The following is a 24,654-nucleotide window of genomic DNA, read 5'->3' as shown; positions in this document are numbered from 1 at the left end:
CCCCATGTTGATTGATTCGCTCGTCCGTCGACCTCATGTTATGCCTCCCGCCGATTGGCTTGTGTCTGAAAGGAGGCGGGGCAGGGCGCGGAGGCTGCGCGCGGGGACGCGGCGGCGGGGAGGGACAGATCTGAAATTATTTTTTATTTCTTTGTTTCCTAGTCGGGCGGGGGGAGAAAAAAAGGAGGGAGAAAGAAAACGGGGACGGGGGGAAAAGGCGAGCCCCCCCAAAACCATACTCGGAGACCCGCTGAGACTCCCTCCGGCGGGTCCCTCGGGCAGGCTTGGATGTTGTCGCTGTGACCCGGGCGGGGCAGGAGCGGAGAAGGAGGCGGCGGCGGCGGGGGGCAGCGGCGGCGGCAGCAGCAGCAGGCGCCACCACCACCGCCGGGCCAGGCCGGGTTGGGTCTCGCCGGGCCGGACGGGAGGATGAAGCGCCGGAGCGCCGACTGCAGCAAACTCCGGCGGCCGCTGAAGCGGAACCGCATCACTGAGGGCATCTACGGCAGGTATGGCCCGCACCTGCCTCGCCCCGCCCCGGCCTGTCAGTGGCATCGAGGGAGCCTCTCCGGTCCCTCCTCCCCTCCTTCCTTCTCTTGGCTTTGAGGTGAAGCAGGGGAGGGGGCGCCTTCGCCGCCTCAGCCCCCGACGGGGCTTCCTCCTCCTCTTCCTCCTCACGCGAAGAAGGACAGGCGAGCTTGGCGGGACTCCCCTCATGCCCACAGAAACGCACACGCGCATCACTTTCACACGCCCCCCCCCCCGGCACCTACCTCATTATCTCCTCCACACACCCCAGTTGCTTCTCACATGCAGCCACTTCCCGCCCTTTGTCCGCCCTCAGGCTCCCCTCAGGGCCCCGCTTCTTTGGTCTTTGGCGCTCTGGGCCATTGTCTTCAGGAGAAGCAAAAGTAGCCCCCTCCCACGACGCCCGACACTTCTCTCTCCTCCCACCACCTTCCCTCAAAACGCTTCAAGGGTAGCCCTGAGTGGGCCTTACCGGTATTTTCTCTCTCTTCCTCCCTTAATAGTTACCTCGGATCCCTCCCCATTCGTCTCTGAAGCAACGTCTCTCTCCCACGTTTCTGCCCCCCACAAAGTCCGCCCAGAGTTGGGGTTGCCACTGATCCTGCAGACATGCATTGGGGGACGCCTTTTTTTTTATTTTACTGCTTCTGTAAGAGCCCTGCTGCTCTTAAATCAGGCTGCAGCACAATAGTGGGATGTGACCCACAAGTAGAAGCCTGATGCTTAGGAGCCTTCTCTCTCTCTCTCTCTCCCCGCCCCCCCCCCCATGCCTCACATTGGGAACCTTTCCTCTAGAAACCTCTCTCTCCCTCTATACCAGATGTGGTGAGCCCTACAACTTGCATCTTCCCTGACCATTGGCCAAGCTTGCTGGGCCAAAAATTCCTCACACTTGGTCTATACTCACATCTACACTGACTACTCTTGCTTTGAGGCTTTCACAGGGACAATCTCTGTTGACAGATTTCCCATCCCATTACTCTCTTGTGAAGCCACAGCTTAGCTCCCACCCCAATGTGTGTGCAAACACACACACAGTCTCCTTGTTCTTACACTTTATCTTCCCATGTATCTATTAGAATGTCTCCAAATCATTGCTGATAAGTATTGTACATATTTTTAATGCTGCAACAAATACAGGACAAACTATTTAGTAACACACACACACCAATGCTTTGTGGCCTCAGAGGCTTCACTTCTGGCTCAATTTCCACCTCCCCCAAGATAGCTGTCTTTAGAACTTGGTTCCCCTTCTCCCAATTGTGGGAAGCTTTCCTCTATGATTTCTCTAACAACACACATACCCTTTCTCTTTTTAAGAGGCTTAAGTGAATGATGCTCTGCATTCTATTGAAATATCCCCCCCCCTCTTCCCTGAAACCACACCTCCTCTTTAGTTGCCATTTCCTCCCCGCCCCACAACTCTTGCAATTTAAGTGTTTCTAGATACAGTACAGTACCAGACAGATCGTCCCCCCCAATCCCTTTCTCTTAACCCATTCCATACAACCTTCATTTTATGTCCTCACCCCAGTTGTGGTTTCAGTTACATTGACTGCCCTACACTTAGTGGCCTCCATTCACTGTTTTTCTCCACATAGATGAATACCTTTCCGTAGAGTGCAATCACACCCATCAGTTGGGCACCCACAACGCTGACTATTCTTGCCCTTAAGAGTTTCCTCATTTATATTTTACTTTGAAGTCACACTTTCCATAGAGTAGTAGTCCTGTTTGCTCTCAGTTTTATCACTCATGCTACTTTAGATTGGTACTGTATTCTGAAGCCCCACCTCACTTCAGTTGTGTGGCCTTCCACCCACCCTTCAACTACCGCTGCCCCTAACTCAAAGGTCCTTTAGACTTTCACTATTATTCCCTCCTTTGTATTTCTTTTGATATATTTATCAGACTGCAGTTCATTTGTCATCCTCTTCAGTGATTGTCATGCTTCTATTCCTGCTTGTCCCATCCAATCAAACTTCCTACCACAGTGCTCAACCCTGCCCTGCATTGACAGACCTCCTCTTAAGAGTCTACCCCACACACATTGATATACCTTTCCCTAGGATCCCCTCACACAATGCACTGTATCCCAGACACATACTGACAATTCTTGCTGTTAAGAGTCATCCACCTACTATGTCCTTGTCCTCTGCACTGACAGAGATCCCACTTACCCATACTCATTTGAGCCACTTTTACTCATTTGAGCCTGACTCTCAAACCCTGCCCCCGCAAATTCTGCTGAAGTCCCCATTCCACTGGCTATGCACTTACACATTGATAGTCCTGCCCTTAAGAGTTCTCCACCTTTTCTGCCATGACAGACCTACAACTTCCCCATTCATTATGCTTCCCCCATCCAGACCAAGCCAGTGTGTCCAATGGTCAGGGATGACATGAGCTGTAGTCCAACAACATCTGGAGGGCCACAGATTCCCCACGTGCTCCAGAGAGACCCCCCTCCACATATCTTCCTCTAACACACCTTTCACAGCAATGAGGAAGGCCCTCGAGAAATTGGCAGTCCTCTTTTACCCCACACCAGATGGGCTCTCAGATTCTCCCTTGCATTTGTTTTTATTGCCACAATTTCTTCCCATGTCCCTAACTACCTTCCCATTGTGCCCTCTTATTGAATATATGCTGAATATTCCCACAAGTATGTGATCAAAATATGTTTTTTAACATTGAAGCCCCTTTCTGCCCCTTAGGACTTTCATACATTCTTTCAAATGACTGACTTCTCCTTGTGATGTCTCTTCTTAGGCCACTATCCCCTTTTCACTTAACCTTTCAGCCCCGTCACGCTATGCTATATTATATATCTTCATTAATGAAAAGTTTGCCTGATATGTTCTTGCCTTCCTTGCAAATACTCATGTCTATTCAGGAGATGCTCTGATTCACACCTCCTTCCCAAGTTGTGTTATTTCACTTTCTTTTTGTGTCTTCCGTTTTTGTATGGTGACTTATTTTTAAAGCTGTGTCAGAGTGAAAGGCAATGATAAAGATATTGTTCATATTCTCTGGTGAGTGGGTCTCAAGATTTTCCATGGCTATTTCACATCTGCTATTAAATAGGTTTTGGGGAGCTGTATGCATAGACTTCTTTTTTAAGTTAGAAAAATGACTGTTAGCTAGAGCCATCTCTATTTACCTTGCTCTATTTACTTCTTACAGCCGGGACTTAGTTTCTGGTTCATCAGGTGTTAAAATTATGCACAACTTGCAGAAGTGCTGTGATGCTGTCAGTTTGTACAATTACAAGGGGCCTAATAGATGTGAAATTTTGGCAGACAAAATTGCAGTTGTCATTGACAAAGCCTAAGAAACTATGTTTTTATTGAGATTTGGAAAAGAGACCAAGCAAAAGCTTCAGCTTAATACTCAATGCTATGCAGTTTATGACTTCTGCCTTCACAGTAGCCACTGACTTAACCACATGGGCGTAGCTGTTCCCTCAAATCAATAAAAATAAATTAAAATAAATAACAAACTAAGGTTCTGGCCCCCTAACAAAAGGCCTACTCCCCCATACAAAAATACTGGCTACACCCATAAACGGCCATCTTAAAGAATACCATAAATTGGGACAAGACTAAACCATGAGAAATTGGTTTTCCTCAAAGACTGCCCAATTGAAGTCACAATTTTGTTATAAAAAGATAGCATAGGTGATTGCCTAAGAACATTAATTTAGTGCATGTGTATACAACTTTACACACAAACACCAGAACAGTGCTGCTCTGTTACTTTTCTTACTGTACAGCAAGCGGCAGGATCTTATCAGAGGTGGGGTTTGGCCCTCCCAACAACTTAATGTTAATCTACCTGTGTGTAGAACTAGTGTAAATTCTCTTTGTTAGCTATGAGTATTACAAGCTGTCCCATTTGAGCTCATGCTTCTGTAGATCAGCTGTCCTCAACTTTATGCCCTCCAGAAGTTTTGGGCTACAAAACATTGTTATGCTATCTTCAACTGATGGAAGTTGGTGTCTCAAAACATCTGGAGGGGATGGCAGTGGAAGATGGTTACATGTTTTAAAAATAATGGAAGGAAAAGACCAAGGAGACTTTGTCCTTTGCACATGCCAGGGAATATCACAGCAAAAGCCAGTGCTAATCACATATGTACTATAGAGGGTTGTGTAAGCCATAGGAACATGGCCCCTGCTCTCAATGTGTTGTGGTGTGGGTTCAGCTTTGTGTAACCTGCTTTGCAAGGTCACAGCAGTTTATTTTAATTTAGCAGTTATGCCCTTTCTGCAAATATGAGGCTAATACAGTCAAGTTGCCTGTTGAACATGTATGTGTACCCTGTTTCTCATATTTTAAGACATACCCATAAAATAAGCCATAGCAGGATTTTTAAGCATTCAAGGAATATAAGCCATACCCCGAAAATAAGACATAGTGATAAGCGCAGCAGCAATGCCGGCCACGGCAGGAGGAGGAGGAAAAAAATAAGACATCCCTTGAAAATAAGCCATAGTGTGTTTTTTTGAGGAAAAAATAAATATAAGACGTGTCTTATAATATGAGAAACACGGTAATGGTCAACATGTGCTACAGACATTTGGTTAATTTATTAAGCAGATTAAATTGTGACTTTAGCCTTCTTCCTGCATTTCTTAAATCGTAATGCAGCAGAAGGTATTCCTTGTGTTTTATTCTTCCCTGCCAATAGCAAAATAGGTTTGTTGGCTTTATTTTGAATATTCCTGCAGAGATGTTGGGGGTGGATGAACACAGCACAGTTGCCTGAGGGTGAAAGGAAAAGACTCCCAGGCCCAAAGAGGATCTGATAAAGTGTGTCAGAAAGACAAAATGCTGTTGATTAGTAGGTCACTTGAGGAAAGTGTTGCGGGTCTGTATTACATTGTCAGACTTGCCTGTTCACATTGATGTTTGTGATAAACAGTAGCATGTTGAATAAGCTATCAACTTTATCTGTCGTCATATTTCTAGAGTAGATTGCACTGGCTTTCAGCTGAGGTGGATGCATAATATCTCTGCCTGTATGAGGTTTGGTATAAAGCAACTAAGGGATTGTGAGAAGTGGTTGCTTATTAGTAACTACCAATTAGGAGATATATTCACTTACAGTATTTCAGGTTGTGAAAGAGAAACATGATTCTGTAAGGATTTCCAAAAATAATTACCCTTTTCCAATTATTATAATTATTAATGTCCACAGCCCTGTAAATTTGAATGCTTGTTGCTAGTTGACTTTTTCATTTCTAGAAATGGTGGGTTTTTTTGTTTTTTTTATTTGTGTTTTGCTTTTAACAAAAGCTCTTGCTTGATTTCGGGGGGAGTGAAAGATTGGTGGTGTTTCTAGAACACCCAAAATCTAAAATTTAACAGGATTGAGCTTTCTATCCAGAGGATGTTTCTGTTGTGCTTCTGCTGCTGGACCTTGGGGTCGCTTCCAACTCTACAATTCTATGATTCTGTGATTCATTGAACTCAAGGGGGTGTACAGAGTCTGTGGGTAATTCATCCTATCCTCAAAGCAGTGCTGTGAAGTAGATTAGGCTGGGCGAGAGTGACTGCCCCAAGGTTATACAGTGAGTTTTATGGTAAAGTTGAGTTTTGAACTTTGATGTTGCTGGCCATAACCAATTCTCTAACCACCTGTATATCTTACAAAGTTCCCAGTTCAAATGTTACTTCAGATAGAAACTGAAAGGGTGGCTGTAGGCAAGCTGCTCTTCTCAGCTGCAGTAGGGGATATACTGACATGCTTTAAAGAGCTGTTGTAAAGCTTCATGTGTGGAGGACTTTGAATGCTTTTAAAACATTACATAAATGCTAAGTATCATTGCTAAAAATATTATTTCTACAACAGCCAGTTCTAGAGCTGGATTTTATTTATTTATTTATTATCTAGTATTGTGCTGGTACCCATGAAATTGAAAAGTTTAGACATCTACGCTGAGCTGGTGCATATTTATTTAAAGTCTGGGATCCAAGGAACTATTTAGGTTCATCAGAAGACTTTTTTCATTTAAAAAATGTCAAACATTTTCTACGTGTTGTTTATACACACACACACACAAAGTCCCTGCCCACATGTTTGCAACATAATAGACACAATGCAGAAGGGGAAATGATAGGGTGGGATAACAAAAATAAGGAAAGTAGGCACCTGTTCTTACATAATTGATAAAATGGCTGGATGGGATGGTCATTGTTTGGGGAGGGGAAGAGTCAAGTGGTAGTGTAATTGCTCCAAGCCAAGCTGATGAAGTGCCCTGTGCCTTCTCATCTGGCCTTCTACTGCAACTATATAAATGCGCCCAGTATAATTTTTGAGTTAAATAGCTGATACCCTCCCTTTCTTAAGAGTTTCACCAACTCCTCTCAACTTCCAAAATAGTCTGCTATGTGGTCTGCCCAGGAGGATGGGGGTGGGTCTGCTGCTCAAGAAAAACAAGTCCAAACAAATCCCATGGTCTCATGGGACTAGTTGTGCAGGTTTTCATCTGATATATTTTTCTGCAACATTGCTCCTTTTGGGAAAGCAAAGCAACAAAATTGTAAGAGGTTGCACAAGAAACAGGTGTGTGTGGGGGAATCGTGTGCAGGTGATATTTAAAGAAAGAAATGGTACTGTCTTTCAAGTGTTCTTTACTTTGAATACACTGTACATTCATTTGATCGCTTTTTGCGTCAAGAAGCATGTGTGGGTGAGACTTGCAGTACGAAAGTGGGAAGGTAGTACACTATTCATTTTTTTGAGGTGTGGGATATCCTTTTAGCAAGCAATCCCTACCATATTGTATAGCTTTTACCAAACTTGGTCTAAAATGATTATGTAGTTACAGTGGTACCTCGGTTTAAGTACACAATTGGTTCTGGAAGTCTGTACTTAACCTGAAGCGTACTTAACCTGAAGCGTACTTTCCCATTGAAAGTACAGTAATGGAAAGTGGATTAATCCATTCCAGACGGGTCCGTGGAGTACTCAACCTGAAGCGTACTTAACCCTTAGCTGCCAAGTACCCCGTTTTTCGTGGGAAACCCCCGGATTTTAATCCGTTTCCCGCTGTTCTCCCGAATGGAGAAAAATCCTGGAAATTCCCCAGATTTCCTACATGCCAGGGAGCCTCCATTTTGGGTGCTGCTCTGACCATGTGTGGACACCGTCACCATGCGGCCACCACCAAGATGGCCACCGGGCATGCGTAGAAGCAACTTCCGGTGCCACTCTTCCCTATTTCCGGTGCCCACACATGGTCAGAGCGGCCCCGGAAGTTGCTTTACGCCACTGCTGATTCCGCATTTTTCAGTGGGAGACTTGGCAGGTATGACCTAACCCAAATTATGAGTGTAATTGGTTCTGAAAGTCCGTACTTAACCTGAAGTGTATTTAACCTGAAGCGAACTTCCCCATTGAAAGTAATGGAAAGTGGATTAATCCGTTCCAGACGGGTCCGCGGAGTACTTAAACTGGAAGTACTCAAACCGAGGCGTACTTAAACCGAGGTATGACTGTATTTATAAGTTGACTCTGTGCTCCAAGGCAATGTACAGTATTTAGAAATTGAAAACAATAATCCAGATTTACTGTCAGGTTTTTATTACATATTTTAAATGAAATTTTATTAGTGTTTCAAAATTGCATTCTAGATGTCAGAGACGCGTTGTGTTCTGAAATAGCAAAATAACGTGGCATTGATCATGCTGTATCAAGAGTATTTAAATCCAAGTTTTCTATTTTAAGAATTGAATTTTCAATTCTTCCTTAAGTGGTGGATCATTAAGTGATTTCTTAGGCATTCTTGAGCCTGCTGGTCAAAATGGAGTTCTGCTGGTGGTGATGGTGGACTTGGAGTTCCTTAGCAAAAGCAAAGTAAAGGGATATTGAATACAGTTGTATGACTAAAACATTATTGAAGGGGAATTTTAGATGTTCAGAAAGAGCTGAAAAGCAGATTGTTGAAAATCATGGGCCATGATAATATGTTGGTTCTATTTATAGTACACTTGGGATCTGTAGATGCAGTAGGTAGGAGCAAATACATATAAGACAGATATTTATTTTTATGGTGAACACTAATTTACTGAAATTCCTGCATGGGTTTCTTCAGCGCAGTGTGTGGATTACAGTTCAATAATGGGCATTTTGTGCTTAGGAATCTTCTTTCTGTACTGGAGCCTGAATATCTTTGTCTAAATCGGGGCAGCCTGGATCCATTCTCAGGCCCCAGCACTGTCTAAGCTCAATACAGCACACATTAAGAGTATGGTGTCATTTCGGAACCAGGCCACCCCTCAGTCTTCTGAGTTCTAACGGAGGGGTGCCCTAGTTGCTTCTGTGACACAAAATGGAGACCTCCATTCAGTGCTTGGGAGACTAATGTGTGCCTGACCAGCTTAGAGCCTTGTGTGCAGCTATTGGCACCTCACATATTGCTGCTGGCCTGGGCAGTATCACATTGCCCATCTGTGACTTGGCATATGCTGGAGGGCGGGATGCAGTACTGTTGGCCATGGGCCATTCCATTGTCACGGGTGGGACACTTGGACCATGTTTTTTGGTATTCACACATGTGTAAGAATGTAAATATACATAAAAATTAACAACCAAAATTTGAACTATGTTCTTAATAAGATACTGAACATTTTACTAATTTTTTATTATTTTTATGGATATTTTTGACAATTTTATTAAATGTTAAAGTATTGTCACGGGTGGGACAAAAAAAGGACATGGGGCTTGAGATAAGTTTGATTTATGGAAAAACTCTGTGAGTTGGGAGGTGAATCAATTATAAACTCAGCATATTTGTTTAAATCAATGTTTATTGGTTACAACTATGCAATCAGAAATTCAGGTTAAGAAATTTAATGATACAAAATTAAGGAAAAAATGCTGTCACGGGTGGGACAATGAAATGTCACGGGTGGGACGCGTCTGGCATACACTTGATTTAACATACAATTAAGGTTGTTAAAAATAGAATAATTACAAAAAACCTTTTGCTATTACTATACTTACTATCTACCATAGCCTACAAAGTATAATGTTGTATTTACAGTGGTACCTCGGTTTACGAACACCTCGGTTTACGAACTTTCGGTTTACGAACTATCCTAACCCGGAAGTTAGTAAACCGAGGTGCCGGAGGTCTACTGAGCGTCCGATGCCTTCGGGGAGGCCGGGCCTTCGCTCCGATGCCTCCTGGAGGCCCGCAGCGAAGGCCCGGCCTCCCCGAAGACATCGGAGCAAAGGCCAAACCTCCCCAAAGGCATCGGAGCGTCGGATACCTTCGGGGAGGCTGGGCTTCGCTCCGATGCGTTTGCGGAGGCCGGGGAGCGTTTCCGTGACTGGGCTGCAGTCACGAAAGTGCTCCCCGGCCTCCGCAAAGGCATCGGAGCCGGGACTTCGCTCCGATGCCTTTGCGGAGGCCGGGGACCGCTTTCGCGGCTCCCCGGCCTCCGCAAAGGCATCGGAGCGAAGTCCCGGCTCCGATGCCTTCCGGAGGCCGGGGAGCGTTCCGGGGACTGCTTTCGCGGCTGCACAGCCCAGTCGCGGAAACGCTCCCCGGCCTCCGGAAAGCATCGGAGCCGGGACTTCGCTCCAATGCCTTTGCGGAGGCCGGGGAGCCGCGAAAGCGGTCCCCGGCCTCCGCAAAGGCATCAGAGCGAAGTCCCGGCTCCGATGCCTTCCGGAGGCTGGGGCTTTGCTCCGATGCCTTTGCGGAGGCCGGGACCGCTTTCGCGGCTGCAGCATCGGAGCAAAGCGGTTAATCCGTTCTAGGGGGTGTTTTTCCTCGTCTAGAACGGATTAATCAACTTCCCATTACTTTCAATGGGAAAGTTCACTTCGGTTTACGAACACTTCGGTTTAAGAACAGACTTCTGGAACCAATTGTGTTCGTAAACCGAGGTTCCACTGTACTAAAATTAAAATCTATTAAAAAAATATTTTCTTGATTTTGATTGCTGATTTCAACTGTTGGATTATCAATCTCATAGCTGCCAAGTTTTCCCTTTTCTCGCGAGGAAGCCTATTCAGCATAAGGGAAAATCCCTTAAAAAAAGGGATAACTTGGCAGCTATGCAATCTTAAATAAGGCATAGGCCTCTTGGACTGTCATATTCATATGCTGCTTTTGGATTTTGATTCTTTTTCCACTTGTCGGATCTTTAATAGATTTGACATCCTTAAATCCTGGTGCCTGCCTGCTAATATCATCTGAATTATAAAACTCATGGACCTTTGAGATATTATCTTGTGAAATAATAGAACTTTTGGTGTTCTGTTTAGGGCTTTTATCATATACAGTCGTACCTCGGGTTGTGAACTTCGCAAACCGGGAAGTATTTTGCCGCGCGCGCATGCGCAAAAGGCGGTTTGGGCCCTTTTCGGGTTACGAACTTTTCGGGTTACGAACTGCGACCCGGAACGGATCGCGTTCGTAACCCGAGGTACCACTGTAGTGGTTTTGGCGCTTGAGGTGAACTCTCATACACAAGCTTTCGTAACATGGCTATTCTTTATTCTTTTCCGTGGACTTAATGGCAACACTCTTTTAACTTTGGTAACAGCCTTTCCAAGAGATTGTGGGCATTTAAATGACCCAATCTCTGGAATAGTAGTGTCGCCAATTGGCCTAGATTTTTTTCTTTTATCTTTTGTCTGTACTTTCTTTTGCGCTCAGTTTCTTTCCGTCTGTATTCCATAAGTGATTTTGCAGACAAATTCTTTACCAACTTTTCTCGCCTCTTCTTATCTCTGACCCTCTCCTTTTCTTTGAAGCTTTCACATTCGTTTTTATCTTGTTTTAGTTTTTCACGCAGCTTTCTCATACGTTCTGCAGATGTAGTCTTTCCCATTTTGTGTATTGATTCAAAGGTTATATTATCTGTATTACTGTATGTATTCGTACTAGGGTAAAGTAACGGTAACTGCCTTTATGTTCCAGAAGGAACAGCTACTATTGATTCATTCAAGCAGCTGCATTTGGCGCCTTAGTCTTATTGGTTTCCACCAAAAGGCAGCTTTGTGATTGCTTGAGATTGTTCCCTCCAAAATGTATCCCTTTCTAGCTAGTTCCCCTCTCCTCAGTCCCTCAGTCTTGTTTGCCAGAATAAAGAATTGTTACATGAGGAATCTGTCTCCTGTCTGCAGAGAGCTGAAATCATTTGCTGAAATCACTAACTCAAGCTACAACAGTAAAACAAGTTGAAAACTGTCACGGGTGGGACAGAAAAAGAATTATTAAAATTTCATGGTGTTTACATTAATTAACTGCATTTTTATTATTGATAGGTGTGTTATACTCTAATACATACTCCCACAATAAAACAAACATAACCTATAAATTAGTTTTATCACAAAATAAACTTTTGTACCTTTTGCTGTCACGGGTGGGACACTGAAACAGCATCCCATTCAATAATAAAAATAAAATAGAAATAACTTACCTATTTAAAAATTTTCAAGTCCAATGTGTAGACAAAGTTCTTCACTTTAATAATATACCAACAATGACAACCACAATTTTTGTTTATCTTTAAAAAATAATGCCAACCTAAATGAACAAAATTAAGCTACACAATCAGAAAAATGATACTGAAACTTCAAGCTCAGATTTCTCATGAAAAAAAATAATTTCAAATTCTTTTTTCCTTTGGAATATTGAACTTTAATATGTTTAGTTAATGAAACTATAAGTAAAATAAGTATATTTTAAAAATAATTTTTTTCTAATCAGGCTCATTTTTCACGGAATGGCCCCCATCTCTTATCTAAATCCTATTTAGAAACTCACATTTGTCTGCAGATTCGTTGTTGGAGCCATTGTGTAAAATAGGCTCCTGTTCTTGACGTGTTTTACCTTTAGCATTTAAAAATTCATTTTTCTACTCCTTCTAAAATACTCAGTTCCTTTTCCTTTTTGGATAGCACAAACATTTTGAGAGTATTTTAGTTGAGAAGTGAAACACTTCAGAAATTGCAAAATATTCTATTTGCATAGCCACTAAAATGTCTGATCAGTTTTTAAAAGACCCTTACAAATCACGAGTCTCATCTTAAGTTTTCTGTTTCAGGAAGGGATTGTAATGGAATGGCAGAAGTTTTATACTTCTTGTCATTTCCCAATGTGCCAGCTCTATGTATGTCCCTAGTACGGATGAATCATGCTGATTTTAGGGATTGTTTTACCTGGACTGTAACTTTTATTTCCTATTTGTCATTTCATTTCTTAGTGACAGTTTCTGCAAGCATGCCTCCTTGGCAGACTGTAAATGCCGTAAAAGAAGAAGCTTGTGCTAATGAGGATTAGCCTCTTTGATGCATATCAAAGATGCTTTTTCTTTTTCTTTTTAAAATGCTCTTTCTCTTCTGTCCTTTCTTATCTTATATCACCTAACGTGACTCTATAATCAGTAGGTCATGATATGAGAGGAATGCTGCATGTAATCACATTAGTCATGGTCTGCACACTTTCAAGTAAGGGTATTTTCTTGATCTGCCTTAAAGTAGCAACAATTTTTATATAGTAACATCATAGTTGTACATAAAATGCGGACTGCACAGTAGGGGAGCTACTATGCTGAACTGTGTGGTAAAAGAGAGAAGGGGATGTTTTTCTTCCTCGTTACAACTGGATTCATGCCTATAAGAGTCTTTATCTAATTCTTTGGACAGCTCAGTCCTAAGGGGCCACTTCAGTCACAGCACAGTGAACAAGGGGTATTAGTACAGTGGATCATAGGACTGGCTGGGAGAGAGCTGACCAAGATTCACAACAATTTCCCAACAGAAAAACAACAACATGTTCCTATATTTCTCTTCAACTTGTATTCAGACATAATGGTAATAGAAAGGCAAGTAAAAACTCTGGGTTGTAGCCAACTAAGCTTTATTCAGAGTAGAGTAAACCCATTGACATTAATGGACCTAATGGTGTTTCTGGCTTCAGTGGCAAGGCACTGAAAACATCAGTGCTCAGCAGGGGCGTAGGAAGGGGGGCGGTCCGCCCTGGGTGCCCTCACTGAGGGGGGTGACATTCAGCGCGCTGTGCACCCACGACTCCCAAGCTGTCAGGGTAAGGGGGGAAGCTGCACCGCTTTGCCGGTGGATTCCCCCCTTCCCCCTCCATTTTGACAGCTTGGGGGAGACTTGTAAGTCGTGGGTGGGTGGGTGGCGCACTGAATGTCCGCCATGGGCGGCTTGGTCCACCTCCATGGGTGGCTCGCTCTGTCCCTGGCTGCAGGGCCCGCATGCCGCTCTGGCCACCTGAGTGGCTATCCCGTGCCTGGGAGGGCACCTTCCACGCCACCCCCCCCCTTGGGAGTGCGCCCGCCCTGGGCAGTGCGAGCATATGCTCTGTCGCTGATGCTCAGGACTTCAGTAAAGAACCATTTTTACAGTGATATTTACAGTTAGTTTGATTTACTTGTATTAAAGACATATACTTAATTCCCTTTTCCTTGTCCATTAAATAACTGCTCCCAAGGTTGAACCCCCTTTGATGGAGACATTCTTTTCTTGAAAACGTCTGAAGTATCAAGACACACTGTGATGCTGTTGCTGCCGCCATAAATAACAACAGCCCCCTCCCTTTCTAAGGGCTCTGCTGGTTTATGGTATATAATATTCAAATTTTGGAATAGAATTGAAGCTAAATTCAAAACAGAACAAAACAAAAATAAAAAGCCAATAGATAAAGCTTATATTATGGAAATAAAAAAAATTCCTTCAGTAGCACCTTAAAGACCAACTAAGTTTTTATTTTGGTATGAGCTTTCGTGTGCATGCACACTTCTTCAGATACAGTGAAATGGAAGTTTCCAGGCACTTATGGAAAATATGAAACTTCCATTTCACTGTATCTGAAGAAGTGTGCATGCACACGAAAGCTCATACCAAAATAAAAACTTAGTTGGTCTTTAAGGTGCTACTGAAGGAATTTTTTTTATTTTACTTCGATCCAGACCAACACGGCTACCTACCTGTAACCTTATATTATGGAGTCTTTCAAAGGGATAGCCTGGAATGGTGATGAAGTTAGTGCTTATAATTCTCTCTCTCTTTTTTAAGAGGATGAAGATGGATGCTGTGTATATTTTCAGTGGGTGCTCTAAAGCAGGTATCTTCAACTTTTTTGAGACGAGCACTCACTTTTAACCCAAACATGCAGTTGGGGATCTAGTTATTTGCATGGTGGTAGTGCTCCTGTTGTGACCCACCTTAGTTCACCTGCTTGTGGGTCCTACTAGTGAGTCGTGAACCACCAGTTGAAGACCAGTGGTGTAAACCAACTATAAATGAGCTGATTTCTTATAGAGTTGAAGTTTACAAGGCCTTGTCCTAGAAGCCTGCATTATATTCCATCTTACTGTTTCAGTGTTGCTGTAGTGTGGAAGGCTGGGAGGCCATCTTCTGGTGTAACCTGCCCATGGTTGCTTAAAACACACTTGTGTGGGCCTCTGTGGTGTCTCCTTGTCTAAAGAGTTACCTTCCAGCAACATTGCTAAAAGCACCATTCAGCACCCATTAGGAGGGGTTTACCTCATTAGCCCGAATATAAGCCACAACCGAATATAAGCTGCAACTTTAAAATTCAAGTGGGGGAAGGCAAAAAAGACAATACCCGAATATAAGCCGCTCCCTTAACATTCTGCAAGAACTAAAATCCATTCTGTTTTACCGTATGTCTGCTTCAGCAGCGATATTGTAAAAGCCAATTTTTGTAAGGTTGCGAATTTAAGCCACACTTTAACTTTTCACAGTCAGAATTAGGGGGTGAGTCTTATATTCAGGCCAATACAGTAATATAATTCTCTGCACTGTTTCAGAATGCAAACATTTGAAGTGCGTGGATGAAGAACCCAGCAAGAAGAGTTTGAACCTAGCTGCCTCTCTCTGATGCTAGTCTTCTCTGTATTTGAGTTTTCAAAACTTGCAGTTCTTTACCTACATGAACTCTAAAATGTACAAATGCCACCATTACTGCACTAAATCTCCTTTCTGAGCAGATGATAGATAATTTTGGAATGGTTGCCTGAAAACAGACTAGTATTATTGATCCTGCTTTCCCAGTATGATGTACAGTTGTGTTCCTGTGTAGGCTTGCATTGAACTTAGGATGATAAAGAATTGCCCCTCAGTAAGGTCAGGAAGAGAACCTTTACAATAACTTACTTAGCTTCTGCTCCCCTTTTCTTAGGCACAGACTAGTAAATATAAGGAGGAATTTTAACTACTCAGACTGTGACATCATTTTGCTCTGATATGAGGTAACTGCCTTTTCTTTTTTACTTCAGTATTTCTCTAGATATTTGGGGTTGCCAAATATTAATTATTTCCCTCTGGCATTTTTGCTGGAACTTCCCTAGGCCCATTTCCCCATCTAGTTAGTTAAGAATTTGGCACGTGCTACTTTCTAATCGCTTGTTGTCATATCTCTCATATGTAAAGAGTGGTGCTTGCTGCCAAAACTGTGTGTGTACAATCTTTCAGTCATCTTGAGTTGATTGGGCTTTTCTGTTTTTTCTCCTTCTCGTTTGCCTGTATTAAAAGTCTTTATCTCAAAGTGACATTCTTCAATTTGATATGTTCTCTTCTTTTATTCTTTGCACTCTTAATTTGTAGCTGCTTATTTTTTGTTTAAAATAGCCTTTGACGTCTCTATTTCTTGACACCACCTGTAATAAAGCCTTCATTTCATTGTTGATGCAGCTCTTTGTAACATTGCATAGCTTTGATTGCACTTAATGCCAATCTTCTGCAGGTTTAGTTTTGAGAGGAGTTTGAAATTAATCTGGTAGATTTTGATTTCCATTTTTATGTATTCTTCCTCTATTAAAAACATCAAAAGAGTTTTTTGGAAATTTAAAGACAAATTTATTATGGCATAAGCTTTTGTGGGCTACAGTCCACTTCATCAGTTGCAGGAACTGTTACCCTGAGTTGCAGGTGTCTGTCTGTCTGTCTGTCTACACCACGGGTGTCAAACACAAGGCCCGGGGGCCAAATCCGGCCCGCCAGACCTCGCCATGTGGCCCGCCGAGCGCCCCAGCCAGCAGGACCCAGCAGTGGGACCTTGCTGCTGAAGCGCTGCGCCAACAAAGCGCCGACAAACAGCTGGGGCCGGGGAAATGCTTTTTGCCCCTGGGTCCCTTCGCGCTCTTTTCTGGCACTGAATCAAGGCGGCGACCCCCCCTTCCCTTTCTTTCTTCCTCTCTCTCGTTCTTATTCTTTCTTTCCCTCTCCTTCCTTCCTTCCTTATCTCTGTCTTCTCTCCCTCTTTCTTTTTCTTTCCTTCTTTATTCCTTCTTTCCTACTCTTCTTTCTCTCACCTCTTTCCTTCCTCTCTCCCTCCTGCTCCCTCTTTTATTTCTTTCTTTCTTTCTTTCCTTCTTTCTTTCCTTTCTTTCCTTTCTTTCTACCTTCCTTCCTTCCTTCCGTCCTTCCCAACTTTCTTCCTCTCCCTCATTCTTATTCTTTCTTTCCCTCTACTTCCTTCCTTCTTTCTCCCTTTCCGTCTTCTCTCCCTCTTTCTTTTTCTTTCCTTCTTTATTCTCTTCCTTATTTCCTACTCTTCTTTCTCTCCCCTCTTTCCTTCCTTCCTCCCCTCCCCTCCCCTCCCTCTCCCTCTCCTCAGAAACATAGGATGCTGCTTTATACTTCTGGCCCTTAAACCCTGGAACCAGGAGAGCAGCTTCAGTGAGTCAACCTCAGCCAGTCCCTTTGGTGAAGGGTGGTGGCTCACTGGCAGAACATCTGCCCTGCATGCAGAAGGACCCCAGCATCTCCAGGTACTAGTAGCTCTGCAAAGGTCCTGCATGAAACCCTAGCGAGCCTCCACCACACAGTGCAGTTACCATAAATCATTTTTCAATAAATTGTACAATAATTGTGCATTTGAATATCTACTTGCCATTATTCTGACTATGTTTCTGCTTTCAGAGCTAGTTATTACTTACATTATTACAAAAAACAGTAATAATTGAATGCAGTGACAATAATTTATGATAATAAAGAGTGGACACATAGTCCTACAGATACAACCGGCCCTTTGAGGGTGACCAAACTGCTGATGCGGCCCCCGATGAATTTGAGTTTGACACCCCTGGTCTACACATTTGTTTGGAGGCTGGGGATTGTAAACAGTGAATGAATACATGAAAGAATGGGGTCAGAGGGAAATGAAATAGAGAAAAGTACAGTGACAAGTTGCTAATTAAAGATGGTAATTAACAAAATGGTTGTTCGTAACAAAGACATTCTGGCATTGGAATACCAATTAACACATATAATGTGCTAAATATTATTTGTCTCTGTTCAGTCCACAAATGAATCTGTTGGTGTATAGTAATTTAGCATTTTTTAATGTTGCTTTATTCCAGAATGGCCACTAAGGTCACATACAGAGTCACTTTCATCATAGTGTACCCTGACATTCCATGCTTGCTTTTTAATACACCATGGGATTCCATGCTGTTGTCATTGTCATTTAGTCGTGTCCGACTCTTCGTGACCCCATGGACCAGACCACGCCAGGCACTCCTATCTTCCACTGCCTTCCACAGTTTGGTCAGACTCATGTTGGTACGGTAGCTTCGAGCACACTGTCCAACCATCTCGTCCTCTGTCACCCCCTTCTCCTTGTGCCAACATCAGGGTCTTTTCCAGCGAGTCTTCTCTTCTCATGAGGTGGCCAAAGTATTGGAGCCTCAGCTTCAGGGTCTGTCCTTCCAGTGAGCACTCAGGGCTGATTTCCTTAAGAATGGATAGGTTTGATCTTTTTGCAGTCCATGGGATTCTCAAGAGTCTCCTCCATGACCATAATTCAAAAGCATCAATTCTTCAGTGATCAGCCTTCTTTATGATCCAGCTCTCCCTTCCATACATCACTACTGGGAAAACCATAGCTTTAACTATACAGACCTTTGTCAGCTAGGTGATGTCTCTGCTTTTTAAGATGCTGTCTAGGTTTGTCATTGCTTTTCTCCCAAGAAGCAGGCGTCTTTTAATTTTGTGACTGTTGTCACCATTGGCAGTGATCATGGAACCCAAGAAAGTAAAATCTCTTACTGTCTTCATTTCTTCCCCTTCTATTTGACAGGAGGTGATGGGACCAGTGACCATGATCTTAGTTTTTTTGATGTTGAGCTTCAGACCATATTTTGCACTCTCTTCTTTCACCTTCATTAAAAGGTTCTTTAATTCCTCCTCACTTTCTGCCATCAAGGTTGTGTCATCTGCATATCTGAGGTTGTTGATAATTCTTCCGACAATCTTAATTCTGGCTTGGGATTCATCCAGTCCAGCCTTTCGCATGATGAATTCTGCATATAAGTTACGGTAAATAAGCAGGGAGACAATATACAGCCTTGTCGTACTCCTTTCCCAATTTTTAACAAAACAGTTATTCCTGTTGTCATATCCATCTGCAATGATTTCTTTATACTGCGGTTGCCAACATGGAGCCCTCCAGATTTTTGGATTATTGCTCCTGCAATCCCTGGCTGTCGACCATGCCAGTTTAGGATGCTGAGCATTGTAATCCAAAAACATCTGGTGAGTACCACATTGACAACCCTTGCTTTATACAAACCGTACTCTCAGATGCTGTGAGTTTATCCTATTCCATATGGAGGAATAGCATAGATATTTAATGAACTCCCACAGATAGTGAAAGCAATATGATGATCAAAGTCTTATGCTTTCTTCCTGTTTTACTGTTTTTGATTAAATGATCTTGATTCTCTTACCCAAGGTGCTCTTTAAAAGTGGGGGGGGGGCAGAACTTGATTCTTCCCCTCTTCTCCCTTTTCACATGAGGCATAGGAATTCATTTCTATTACAATGTTTTATAGTTGACTTATTTCAAAATAAATGTGCGAGGCAAAGTCCAATCAAGTTGAGTGCTCTCATCAATTTCTATGGGATTATTAAGCATATGCTTATCACTTTCTGATGTACTGTATGGTGCTCATGCCCTGCTTGTTGTTTCAAATGGGCAACTGGTTGTTGTTGCTTATTACAACTTTATCCCACCTATCCTTCAAAAGAAGTCCAGTGCAGAAAATGACAAAGCAGCACAGCAAAACAGTTTTAAAAATAAAATAAGAGCATTTAAAAACTTTAAGAACAACTATGTTTATTACTTTGTGGGGAGTGGGGGCTTGCAGAGGAGGCTCAATCTGTCTTGCAAGAGCTAGCTGCATTTGTGTGATGGGTGTGGAGGAGGGGGCTTCTCTCCTGTAGCCACCGGCTTGATTTCTATGTTGGGTGTGGAGGAAGAACAGAATACTAGTTCCTTCCTGCACCAACCCTTTCAAATGCATGTACGTATGTAGCTGTTCTTTTTTTGCCTTTGGCCACCAAGCTAGTTAAATGCAGGACAACTTAATATTCTCTGAACCTCCTCTGCAGTATGGAGGAGTCTGATCTACCTTGCTTTTCCTACCAGCAAGTATGTATATGAAGTACTTTGAACAATTAGCATGCTGTGTGTGTGTGTTCAACTGAAGGCGCTGAAACTTAAATTCTTGCTTGTTTGGCTGCTGCTCAGTTTTCATAGTGGGCAAGATCAGCTTCTCAGTAATGACATGTGATGATTTAGTCTCTTTTAAAGCTAAGCAAAGACAAATACACCTTATTTAAAAGGTGTATTGGCCGCATTGATGGATTAATAAAATATTAAAATAGATACAACTGAAGAACTATAGTGACCACTTCACACAATACAGCAGGAGCAGGTACCCATCTAAAAGGTAGAATGTCTCTAGCAGCTAATGTAGGTGTATATATTCTATTTATTTATAGAAACATGATGCACAAGTAGTGCAGTGAATTAACACCCAGGGTCTACACCCCTGTCAGTAATACTGCAGTGCACATACAGAGGAAATTATGATCCATAGTCACCTTTTTCTGGTAACAAAGTAGAAGTGGGGTTTATGTTGCATTTTTAAAACTATCTTACTTTTTTTCTGAACAGGGAACAATAACTCATTGATAGAACACATACAGTACTTTATATGCAGAAGTTCTGGGTTACCCTCAGGAACCCCCTGCCAGTTAGATTGGGCAATACTGAGCTAGATGAATGTGCTGTAATGCAGCTTCTGTGTAGCATAACCCTTTTGCAAAGCAGCCAGATGTCCTCCCCCCCCCCCTGTTTTTGCAAGCTTCCTTTTTAACCTTCAACGTTTCTGAATCACCTGGCCTTAGTTTAACCAGAAATGAAATTCACTACAATGTGAAAACCGTGTTAACCCTGGCATTGTGAGTAATATTCCTTATATTCTGCTTTACTGCTTCCTGAGTCTTTTTATCTTTTCTGACCTCTTGTGTTTTTCAGCTGAGTTGCAGTTTTATCTCATCAGACCTGCTGTTCAGGAACATTTGCTTGTTGTAAATAAATTGCTTCTATTCTAACACCACATTACAAAGTTGGAAAAATATTTCTAACACAATTGTGGAACTTTTTGCCCTCTCCTGATCATTTTTTGGAACTGTTGCAGTAATTTCCTGCATGTTCTTAGTTGTGAGTGGTAGGGCTAAACTGGAATGGGATGGGCTCTGTAGCATATATTTTTAATGACTGCTTCATGTGTGTCTATCAATACACACATACACACACCACTTTATATGCATTTGCCATCTGGTGTTAGTACAGTAAGATAATGTGTTGCATCTCTGTCAGTCTGCCAGATGTTTATCCTATTCAACTGCCCAATAAGATGAAATGCAATGTGTAAAATACAAAATCACAGCCTAAATAAAACCAATTATAAAAGACAAACTAAGAACCAAGTGATTATAGCAGGTTCAATACATTCCTGCAGAAAGATAACGTAACTTTTAAAAAGAAATTATGAATAGGCCTTTAGAGGAGAAAGGTTTGATATAAAATCCACTTGGTTGAATCCCATTACTCTGAAAGAGTATCTTACATACTGCTGTTCCTAGCAAATTGGCTTATATAATTGGTTACATACAACCTACAACATCCAGCTCTATAACTTAGCAATAAATCAGAGTGTAGGAGGAATGCTACACCTTGCCAAAGGAGCCTCAAGATAAGGAATATAGTTGTTTATTTAAACTTATACTTCCCTGTAATTCCAGGGTAGCTTTTACTTTGTTATGCCTCATTTTGCCTTTTCTTATACAGTGGTACCTTGGTTCTCAAACTTAATCCGTTCCGGAAGTCTGTTCCTAAACCAAAGCATTCCAATACCAAGGTGCAATTTCCCATAGAAAGTAATGCAAAGCAGATTAATCTGTTGCAGACTTTTAAAAACAACCCCTAAAACAGCAATTTAGCATGAATTTTACTATCTTATGAGACCATTGCTCCATAAAATGAAAGCAATAAACAATATACTGTACTATAAAATTAATAAAACAGTATTGTAGATGATAAAATTAAAATTAAAAATGTTTCTTACCTGCACTGATGATAGTCATTGTTTGGATGGGGGGCTTTTATCCATTTTCGCAGTCACACAATCAATCAGTAGCTGAACTGGGATCCACACAGTCACAAAAACAAATTAACTGAAAAAGCCACAAAACAAAAAACGCAAAATAAATAGCAAAAACAAAAGCACCAAATATAAGCTCCAAATATCCTCAGAACACTACAATCGAAAACGGAAGGCTTGAATTACAATGGGGGACACAAATTAGCAGCACAACAGGAAACAGAGGGGCGAAAATTAGCAGCGCAACAGGAAACACGGGGACTCAAAACGGAACACGTTCGGCTTCCGAAAAAAGTTCGAAAAACAGGAACACCTGCTTTCGGTTTTGCAACATTCGGGTTCCAAGTTGTTCGTGAACTAAGCTGTTTGAAAACTGAGTTACCACTGTATAAAATAGGTAGTGCCTTTGTGGCAATTAACCAACTTGCTTTATAACTACAAGTATTCTGACCAGTGTTCCTTCTTTCTGCCATGATTGGTTTTCAGTTTTCAATTACATAAATTTTCCTCCATGTACAGTATCATTCTTTTATACTTTTGCAATTCATTCTGGAAAACCTGGCCAGGACAAGTTTGAAAATTTTGCTCATTTGCCTTTAGCACTTGTTGGATTGGTTCACATGTAATGCCAAACCATGGTCTGGCATTATAGGAATGAGCCCTGTGCTCATGCCTTTTCTCTTTCATGGTTTGGATTACTCTTACTTCCAATCTTGGTACTGGGGGCTGTCACAAATTATGGTTTACTGATTTGGATGTATGGTTTGCCCCAAACCAGGAAGTTACTAATCAAGCAGAATATGGGGAGAACCTAGGTGTGTAGCAAGGGAGGGGCGTAGGGGGCGGGCCATCCCTAGCTCCAGTCTGGTGGGGGCAGCATGTGGGGGCAGGGCCCCCAGCCTGCCCCTCGCCTCCTCCGTCCGAGCAAGAAGAAGCAGAGCACACTACGGAGCGGGTTGCCGAGCAAGAAGCAGAGTGCCGGCCGAGCAAAGCAGCAGCGCTAACCTGGACAGACTGCGCATGTGCGGACATGCGCAGTTTGTCCTGGCGCGCGTGTCGTATGTTGTGACGTCACGACACATGCGTCATGACGCACGCACGCTGCGGAGCGACGCCCCGCCCCCAGGGGGTGCCGCCCCAGGCAGGGCAGCCAAGCAGCACCGTTCGCCCCTGGGAGAACCAAGCCCATGAGTGTATGGTTCATTCACAGTTTGGCATTTAAATATGAACTGCCGATATTAGATTCTACATCTCTACTTCTGCACTGCATGCTATATCAGAGTTTTGTGCCACTGGGTGGCATCAGTTGCAGGCCATACACAGAGTTAAATTATGGGTTTTGAGAAGATTTGCTTTCTTCCCTTAAAGGTGTAAAGTTGTAGAATAATAATAATAATAATAAATTTTTATTTATACCCCGCCCTCCCCAGTCAAAAACCGGGCTCAGGGCGGCTGACACCAACAGAACCACAATAAAACATAAAAATGATTAATTAAAATACAGATTAAAATACAGTATTAAAATTTAAAGTGCAGCCTCATTTCAAGTAGGCCATAAGTGGCTGACACCAACAGAACCACAATAAAACATAAAAACAATTAGTTAAAATACAGATTAAAATACAGTATTAAAATTTAAAGTGCAGCCTCATTTCAAGTAGGCCATAAATCCAAGCCATGAGGGAGAAAAACACAGGGGTCAGGCTGAGTCTAACCCAAAGGCCAGGCGGAACAGCTCTGTCTTGCAGGCCCTGCGGAAAGATGACAAATCTCGCAGGGCCCTGGTCTCCTGGGAAAGAGCGTTCCACCAGGTTGGGGCCAGTACTGAAAAGGCCCTGGCTCTAGTAGAGGCCAATCTAGCCATCTTATGACTCGGGATCTCCAGAATATTATTGTTTGTGGACCTTAAGGTCCTCCGCGGGGCATACCAGGAGAGGCGGTCCCGTAGGTACGAGGGTCCCAAGTAGCATAGGGCTTTAAAGGTCAAAACCAGCACCTTAAACCTGATCCTGTACTCCACCGGGAGCCAGTGCAGCTGGTAAAGCACTGGATGAATGTGATCCCGAGGCCGGGACCCTGTAAGGAGCCTCGCCGCGGCATTCTGCACCCGCTGGAGTTTCTGGGTCAGCTTTAAGGGCAACCCTGCGTAGAGCGAGTTACAATAGTCAAGCCTGGAGGTGATCGTCGCATGGATCACTGTGGCCAGATCGGGGCGAGAGAGGTAAGGGACCAACTGCTTGATGCGGCGGAGATGGAAAAATGCCACCTTTGCTGTGGATGCAACCTGCACCTCCATGGAAAGGGAGGCGTCAAAGGTTACACCCAAACTCTTGACAGAAGGCGCTGGTACCAATTGAGCCCCTGCAAAAGATGGGAGTTGGCCCCCCAACCCCATGTCGCCCCGACCTAGCCAGAGGACCTCTGTCTTCGAAGGATTTAACTCAGTCGGCTCCCACGTAGCCATCCAGCCACAGCTTCCAAGCACCTGGTGAGTGTGTCCGGGGCCGAGGCAGGGCAGCCGTCCATCAAAAGCTGAGGTTTAGAATTCTGATACTTTGTAACTTTTTAGCACCACAAACAGCTCCTCATTAAGATTAAAAAACTGGGAACAAAATGAATAAGAAAAAGAGATAGAGGCGCCCAGGGTCTTTGTAC

At 43.0% G+C, this 24,654-nt stretch overlaps 1 protein-coding gene across 1 annotated transcript in view; it reads left to right on the top strand.

The window, feature by feature from the left end:
* The first annotated feature begins 135 nt into the window (after positions 1-135).
* MACO1 (macoilin 1) overlaps positions 136-24,654 on the top strand; it is a 77,722-nt gene continuing 53,203 nt past the window's right edge. Inside the window, exon 1 of the mRNA XM_035118281.2 lies at positions 136-509. Coding sequence (XP_034974172.1) covers positions 430-509 — 80 coding nt within the window. The 5' untranslated portion in view covers positions 136-429. The remainder of the gene's footprint in view (positions 510-24,654) is intronic.

Source organism: Zootoca vivipara, chromosome 6 (genome assembly GCF_963506605.1).
Source record: "Zootoca vivipara chromosome 6, rZooViv1.1, whole genome shotgun sequence".
Lineage (NCBI taxonomy): Eukaryota > Metazoa > Chordata > Lepidosauria > Squamata > Lacertidae > Zootoca > Zootoca vivipara.
The sequence above is the reverse complement of the archived record's forward strand: the minus strand, read 5'-3'. Positions and strand labels throughout refer to the sequence as shown.